Source organism: Cyprinodon variegatus, unplaced genomic scaffold (assembly GCF_000732505.1).
Source record: "Cyprinodon variegatus isolate N-32 unplaced genomic scaffold, C_variegatus-1.0 Scaffold62, whole genome shotgun sequence".
Lineage (NCBI taxonomy): Eukaryota > Metazoa > Chordata > Actinopteri > Cyprinodontiformes > Cyprinodontidae > Cyprinodon > Cyprinodon variegatus.
In genome coordinates, this window is record NW_015150515.1 from 1,789,375 (window position 1) to 1,798,186 (window position 8,812).

At 37.7% G+C, this 8,812-nt stretch overlaps 1 protein-coding gene across 1 annotated transcript in view; it reads left to right on the forward strand.

Moving 5' to 3' along the window:
• Window positions 1-2,789: 2,789 nt before the first annotated feature.
• LOC107082804 (serine/threonine-protein phosphatase PP1-beta catalytic subunit) overlaps window positions 2,790-8,812 on the forward strand; it is a 40,901-nt gene continuing 34,878 nt past the window's right edge. Inside the window, exon 1 of the mRNA XM_015371669.1 lies at window positions 2,790-2,904. Coding sequence (XP_015227155.1) covers window positions 2,853-2,904 — 52 coding nt within the window. The 5' untranslated portion in view covers window positions 2,790-2,852. The remainder of the gene's footprint in view (window positions 2,905-8,812) is intronic.

Consider the following 8,812-nt stretch of genomic DNA (forward strand, 5'->3'; position numbering starts at 1 on the left):
AATAAAGTTCTATTTCTATGTTGTAGCCTAAGCCAGACCAAAACACAGAACTAGGAAAGTGATTATTCTGCCTCCCAATTAAACATGCGAAAAAGTGGACATTAATTAATTCCCAGTCTTCATAGAGAAAGATTGAGGTTTCGACCTCATGCTGAGGGAATTCTGCTTTGATAAAGTTACTATAGATCATTACTTTGGAAAGTAAAAGTATCTGTTTCCGGTACAGTCTGCTGTGTAACTTGACACAGAAGTGAAACTCTGATTTTCCTTCTCAGCGCCACTAACCACCGCCCACTCATAACACTGCGGAAATACCCAGATGACGCACTTTAAAGGAACAGAAAAAAAAAAGTAGTGAGCAGACGAGGCAATAACAGGAGGAGAAAAATGCCGCATCCATTTCCGTCTCTGTTGATAGTGTGCGCTCAGGATTTTATCCTCACGGAAACAACATCCACTCAGATTAAAGTCAAAGCTGGTTGATTCGCTGACCTTTATTCACTACCAAACACCTCTATAAAACCGTTAAAGCTGCTTTCCAGTCGTCTAGAATAAAAGTGTGCTGTTTTTATTTGTTTTTAGCAAAGAATGGAGGGATTCCGTCCTCACTTGACCACTTTTACAAACCGGTGTATATGTTTTGGCCAGCAGGGGGTGCTGTATGCCAATTATTTTTCTGTATGCATTTTTTTTTTTATTATCTTTTGCAAAGCTGTTTATCTCCATAAATAAATCATCTGCATCTCTATTGGCAGCTTTCCCTTGCTTTGAAAGTTAGTGAAGATAGTTCAAAACCTAAACTGTCAAACTCCACTTCTAGATTGATTTTATTGATCTCACAGTGGAGAAATTTACCCATTACATCATCTAAAATAGTCAAAGAAGAATGTGCCAAAGAAAGAAAAAGATACATGGGATTTATGCAGTATATACAGTGCACATATGGCAGCTTTTTTACTTTTTATTTTTTTAACAGTAGGATACAGGGTTATTGCACAGGGTCTTTACATGGTATTTATATAGATGGATATTTATATATCAAGTTATTGCACTGAGTGTCAATTAAAGAGAAGCAGTTATTGCACAGGGAATCAAATGGTAAATTACACATTATACATTGCACATGTTATTGCCGTTATAGGGTTGCAATAGATGTATTATTAATTGTGACTCACTGAACTCCAAAGCAGTGTATACCAAATAGCAAAGTTGAGCCTTTGGAAGGATGAAATTGTTGAAAATACAGATATTTTGTAATGACAGGGATATAGTGTCTAATCCAAAAAATTTATTCATTAGATCAGTTTGGCCATTTAAGGTTTCTCCCATATAAAGCCTTAAATGGCCAAGCTCCATCTTACATCAGAGATATGATTGTACCTTATGTCCCTAATAGTGGTTCCTAGAATTTCTAAAAGTAGAATGGGAGGCAGATCTTTTAGTTATCAGGCTCCTCTCCTGTGGAACCAACTACCAGTTTTAGTCCGTGAGGCAGACACCCTGTCTGCTTTTAAGGCTAGGCTTAAAACTTTCCTTTTTGATAAAGCTTATAGTTAGAGTGGCTCAGGTTATCCTGAGCTATCTCTATAGTTATGCTGCTATAGGCTTAGACTGCTGGAGGACATAGGGGCCCATTTTTCATTGTTCTGCTTCATTCTATTTCTATTCTTCCACTCTGCAGAATCTGTTAGTTCAATCTCTAACGTTCTGCTCTCTCTGCTTTTTCTCATAGTAGCTTCATCTGGTCTGTTCCTGTTTGGCTGTGACTCCATCCTGGAGAGAAATATCAGCTGTGCTGCTGCCATCAACACCTTTGTTTATAGAGGTTCCAGCTCGGCCTTTTTTTCAGTGTATTCCTGTTTCTCTGACACTGGCTGGAAGTGCTCTCTTCATCCTCTGATATCATAGCTGGTTCTGAGCTCATCTGCCTGGCTGCTACTTTCTGTATCTCTGCTTCTGTCTCCTTGAACCCCCGTCAGCCTTGGCAGATGGCTGCTCACAATGAGTCTGGTTCTGCTGGAGGTTTCTTCCTGTTAAAACTGAGTTTTTCCTCTCCACTGTCGCTACAAACATGCTTAGTGTGATGGATTGCCTTAAAGTCAATGAATCGATGCAATCAACTGGTTTTGCTAAGTTAGAAAACTGAATTAATTTGACTGGATCAATTATAAAGTGCCCTTGTGAAGACATGTGTTGTGAATTGGCGCTATATAAACAAACTGAATTTAATTTGAAATGTGTAATTTGAAATTTATGTTCATATATAACTATACTAATGCTGCAAAACCCATATGCTATTATCTTAAAATTATTGCAAGACAGAAGTTAGTACTTTAATGTCACAATTTATGCTCTCTCCACAAAACATAAAACAAACAAACAAATAAATCACTTAAAAAAACACCAACAACTCTAGTTTAGTTACTACAACAATCAGCTCCAAGAATGATGAAAAGGACATCACATCACATGTTTTTAAGAATTGATCTTCTTGCCCTCCTGAGGCAAAATACAAACGCTAGTGGTGCATGTAAAGTCAGTAGGGCATTTTTAGCATTTCAAGGAATTCCATCATTAGCTAAGCCTTTTGCTGTACGATTAAACGTTTCAGTAAATATAAAAAATCATCTTTCCATGAAGATACATATGTTATCATGTCAGATTGTCATATCTTTTAAGAAGGTGAACAATTTCATTCCATTTGGGTGAGTGTTTGATATTTCCGAGGTGCAGTGAACGCAATGCTGTGACATGAGTGGGCGGGGCTTCCAGGCTGCCGCTGCCCGTTAAGGCGGCGCCTCCCTCCCTCTGCTCCAGACTGCGGCGGTTGGCGGACAGCTCTGCTTACAGAAATGGCGGAGGGGGAGTTGGACGTGGACTCGTTGATTTCCAGGCTTCTAGAGGGTGAGACTCTCACAGTTTACATTCTTAATAATTTGTTGAATATTTTCTTAAGCTTGGTTGATTGTTAAATTAATTTTAATGTAGGGAAAAACGAACAAATTAGCTTGACTCCTTTGCTAGCTTAACGTCCTACAGTAAAACCCTTCTCTCTCTGTCCAAGAACACAGGCACACCTCTCAGCCAGCTGCTACTACCTTTCTCATGACTCACAAAGACTATATTAGTCCAAAACAGGCTTCTTTTTTAAGCACATCGTAATGTTTTCGGTCTTTAAATGTTGTATTCCTAGTTTGTTTGGACAGCTTTAACTGGTTCACTAACGTTAGTCTTTAAACTACCTTACAGTTTATTCCAGCCTGAATTCTTGTTGCAGTACTTGTGTAAAATGTGTAAAATCTTATTTTTAGCCGCAGGTAGCCCTTAAAGGAAGCAGTTTTGCTGTTTGGGGGAATAATTCCCAGCTGAAGACGTCAGTGTTTTGTTTGTGTGAGTGAAGAAATGTACACAGGCCTTGGTTATCTTCCACTTTAAGATAAACCTGCATGGAGGATGGCCTTTGAAACATTTCCAAACTAGGAAACCTTTTATTTAAGGCTTCGTTCTGTCTCCAAAGCTAAGCATAAGACATATAACTAAAGGTGGACCCAGCAGAGAGGTGATGTGGTTGTTAAACGCAGGTTTTTGTGAAGCTCTAACCTGCTGTTGGTAGTGTTTTTATCTGATTGTGTTTATTATCAAAGAAAACAAATCAGAACCAGGTTAAACAGCTTGTCTTTTTCTGCAATTATGTGGATGAAACTTCAAATTCTTTTCGGACATTATGACCCAGTTTGCATTCAAAGCAAATTATATTTTATTAAACAATATACAGGTCTGCAGCTGGACTCTTTTGTATAAAGAAGCACATTTTTGCAATTGAGTTTTTTATTTCTGTTTGGTTCATTTAGTGTAGAAGTGAAAACAATAACAGAAAAAATCTTAGTCAGAAACTAAAATATAAAAAAAGAAAAGGAAAGAAACACCTGTATAAAATAAACAAAGGTTTCACCTATTCATAGCAGTTTATAAAAAAACATCTACTTGATCAGGAACAAAACTATTAGAATTTGTTCAAAGAAAAAGTATACTTAAAAACAATCTTTACAAAGCAGGAAAAAATAAATAAATAAATAAAATAAATAAATATATATATATATATATATATATATATATATATATATATATATATATATATATATATATATAAATGAAAGATTTTGTTGAAGTGTTTGTTCTTTACTTAGGCTGCATTTCAGCATCTCATTAGATGTAGTGAAAGTAGAGGTGATGTTGTTCTGCATCACCAAAACAAGTTTGTGCGTGTAGTGATTTTAAATGGTTTATAACATTTGCACAATTTGTGTGTTTAGAATGACTTAAGTAAAATTAGTAAATTCCCAGAGGAATAACCTGACCAGTAATATTAGATCGTCTGTTGTCATCCAACTCGCACTTTAAGCTGAAGCCTTAAAGGAATAGTACACCCAAAACATGATTATCCTTCATTTTCTACTCACCCCCATGCTGAACAACACTCTGGAGTACTTTTTTGATATCTCAAATGCATCTGGAGATCTGGGAGGCTTCTTGCTGTCTGCTGACATTCAAATAATGGAGGTCTATGGCGCCCGAGGCAGAAAGGTCCATAAAAGTCCACAAAAAACGTGTCAATATTCCTCCATACATTCCAAGTGTCCTGAGTGGGTAGCATCCATAATTTACTCGAAACGAAGTCATTTAGAATGTTTTTAGAGCATAAACAGTAGTGTACAGGTTTTCCTAAAAGCGCGTTCACGACGCTACGGAAACCGCGGCAGACCAAACCAGATGAAAGTGCGCATTCAGCGTCTGCTCTGCCGATAATGCAAGCGTAGAAGAAGAAATGTGCTGTTTACCTGTGCAAAGAAAGAAACAACGAAAGAAAAATATCTGAGGACTTCAGTGTTGAGGAAGAGCATGAGTTCTTTACCGAGCTGAATGCGCACTTTCGTCTGGTTTGGTCTGCCGCGGTTTCCGTAGCGCCGTGAACGCGCTTTCAGGAAATCCTATACACTACTGTTTATGCTCTAAAAACATTCTAAATGACTTCGTTTCGAGTAAATTCTGGATGCTACCCACTCAGGACACTTGGAATACATTGGACGAACAGTATGGAGGAATATTGACACGTTTTTTGTGGACTTTTATGGACCTTTCTGCCTCGGGTGCCATAGACCTCCATTATTTGAATGTCAGCAGACAGCAAGAAGCCTCCCAGATCTCCAGATGCATTTGAGATATCAAAAAAGTACTCCAGAGTGTTGTTCAGCATGGGGGTGAGTAGAAAATGAAGGCTAATCATGTTTTGGGTGTACTATTCCTTTAATGTACAGTCTGCATATTTTGTCTGAAATGGTTTATTTTCCACACGTGAGAAGGTTTATTCTGTTTGCATTTTTTCCTTAAAATGTACTTTTTGGTTTTTAGCCTCACGTTGAAACGGCTCCCACTTAACTGGATAATGTTACACGCATGGGGTTAGCCTTCTGGAAGCTTAAAAACATTTACTATTCGTTAACCATGTCTGGAGGCCGAGGAAAAAAGGATATAATGACAGACATGCTTCTGAATGACACACAAGCGGCTCCTAAAATCAGCTGTTTCAGATGGACGTCCCTGCTAAGCAATCCCATCATGCAGCAGCTTGTGCAGCAGGCCAATAGGAAAAAAAAAAATAATTTCCTACCACATCTCTCCAAACTAAAATAAAGCTGTGGAGTCGCACTCTAAAGTCATTGCTTTTCTTGTTGACAAGGCTGAAATAAAAACCACCTCATGAAGCATGAATCTTAATTTCTTCATTTAAATTTTTGAGCTTCCCTAGACTGTTAATATAACCTATTTTATGAGTTTAGGCCGCTGTCTGTTCCAGGTAATCAGCCCACTGGATCATTTTGTTCATGAAGGAAACATTAACAAGATGTTCTTGCATAAACAGTAATGCAATCTAAAGGTGGAGCGATACATCAGCAGGACGATAATTTGGGCCTTGAAATCAGATAAAGCACGTCAATTCCTGCTGCCTCCATTTGTTATCATTGAACAAAAAAGATTTGGTAATAAATCCAACCAAACGTTGAAAAATTGGTAATTTTTTTTTTTTTAGAGCTGAGCGATATGCACTTAAAATCTTTTTTTTTTTGGGTTATATTATCATGTGAACAATAAAAGTGATGCCTGTTACCACAGCAATGATAGCCTTATAATCATAAATGATACTCTTGAATTGATTTGATGTACACACTTAATATCAGTTTCTTTTGGACACCAGTTGCATAAAGAAGTATGATTTATATAATTTATTTTTCATTGCACCAATAAGAAAACTTAAGAAAAAGAACAAATGGTTAAAATGTTTCTGGAGTTTTGAATCATTGATTTTAATTCATCATTTAGACCATAAATCAACTCTTGTCATGACTAGAAACATATGGTAACGATAAGTGCATAATTTATCATGTAAAGGAAAATATCAGCCTCATATTGGTCAAGTAAATATGCATCTGCCTTAAAAAAGGCTGCATTGATCAATCTCTTATGCAATTTTATCTCTATTTTATATATTGTTTTTTTTGTTTTTGTTTTTTATTCCAAAGTCTCCTAGGCAAGGCAAATTTATTTGTATAGCACAATTCAGTACAAAGACAATGCAAAGTGCTTTACATAATTAAAATATAGGAAAATAAAACAGAATCAAAGCAAGTAGGAAAAAAAAGAATAATAAAAAATGCAGAAACAAGAAAGAACGTTAAAACAGTTGGACCAAAGAAAATAAAAAAGTTGAACTAATGATGTTTCAGTTGAACTGTTTAACTAGAACATTCGAAGGCAATCCTAAACAAATGTGTTTTTAGTCTTGATTTAAAGGAACTCAGGCTTTCCGCACTTTTACAGTTTTCTGGAAGTTTGTTCCAGATAAGTGGAGCATAAGAACTAAATGCTGCTTCTCCATATTTAGTTCTGGTTCTAGGTATGCAGAGCCAGAAGACCTGAGTGATCTGGAGGGTTGATACACTGATAGCAAGTCTGTGATGTATTTAGGTGCTAAGCCATTCAGGGATTTATAGACTAATATTTTAAAGTCTATTCTCTGGGATACAGGGATCCATTGTAAGAATGGATGGAAACCTATTGTGTCTCTGAGTTGGGCAGAGGGGGCCAATGTAAAAGAGGCAGCAGAGCGGCTCCTTCAAAGGACGCAGATCCTTGGTATAGATGCGTTAAAGCTCAGCATTGAGGCGTTCACTGATCGGAGAACAAAAACAAACTACAGATTTCCTCCATGATCTTCCCCGTCTGATCGACTTGATAATCTCAAAGTGCTTTATTTATGTAGCCTAGTAAACTAGCCTCACCTGCCAGAGGCCAAAATAACATTTGCCTTCCAGTGGTCTAGCCTCGATCAATGCCCCCCAGAACCGGCCGGCGAATCACACCGCAGAGATGTGTTTTGAATTTTTGGATGCAAAGCGGGCTGCGTTCTGAGGGCGTGACGACAAAGCTGCACAACGCTGGAGAAAACACAACAAGGAAGATGGCAACAACTATTGAACAGTAGCATGCACTGCAGCAGCTGCAGCTTTCAATAGAGCGCTCCATTGAAAGTTGCGTTTCTTTTTCTGTTGCTGTTGTTCAATAAAAGAACATTTTAAGATAATTTGATGCGAGAATATTATACTTTAAAGCGTCACTATATGGTCCATTTACCGATTTAATGCGTAATTTAAAAAAGCCATTTACGAAGTTGAGAGGACAGCGGCAACCAGCGGAGCTCCGAGGCTAACAGTAGCCAGGGCTAACTGAAGCTGGTCTGCAGCAGCCCTCTCTCAGCATAGTCATGTGTGAAGGACCGCTGGCTCTGATGGCGATTTTTGACTCTTTGGAATCATTTTTGGAAGGATTAGACTTGGTGGTTTTTGTTGAAACATGAGCAGGAAGAGGATCTATCCTCATTAATTTTTAAGAAGGACGTATTCGTTGTTTTACCGACAGGCTGTCTGTTTACGCTCCCCCACCAGCTTTCTGATGCACTTACTGCGACACAGTCAGCTGCGCTCATTGGTCAGAGCGTTGGCCAATAGGCACAGACATGGTTTGAAAGACAACGGGTTGTTTTCAACAATCTTCCGATGTCTCATTCATCGGGGCCAGACTAAATTACACATTTAATCTCACATTTAGTCTGGTTTATCAGGCTATTATTTATGTAGTTTCAATATAAAACTGTCTTCAGAGCAGAGGTCCACAGTCATATTGCCTGATGATCACAGGTGATTGGCGGTAAATGAGCCAAAGGGCTTTTTGCCTCTGTCAAACCCAGAGAGATGCTCACATTGTCATGCTTATAATGCATCAGTCAAACCAAACCTTCTTTGAAAAACATTTTGCTATAAAAATCAGGTTAAGACTTAAGTTTACAACTTGGAGAGCCTGATTAAACTATTTCAGGAGCAATAGAGCACCATTGAACTGATTCTACTATCACTGTTTTGTTAATAAACTGATATTTAGTTCTTGCTCTACAGTTTGCTGCTCAGAAAAACGTTATCATCCAAACACTGACTGTTAAAATGAGTTCTCCTTTGCTGATTCACATTGCCTGCAGATGAAAGGTCTTTTTTTTTTTTTGCACTATATTGGATGCTAGAATGGCTCCATTGGTGCTGGGTTCAGGGACGTTTTTTCCCACTATAGAAAATTATCCCAAAATATCCTCTTTTGGTGTTTTGAATTCAGTTTACGGTGAATAAAAAAAAAAATAATTATCCAGTTTTACTTTAAAGGAATAGTACACCCAAAACATGATTAGCCTTCATTTTCTACTCACCCC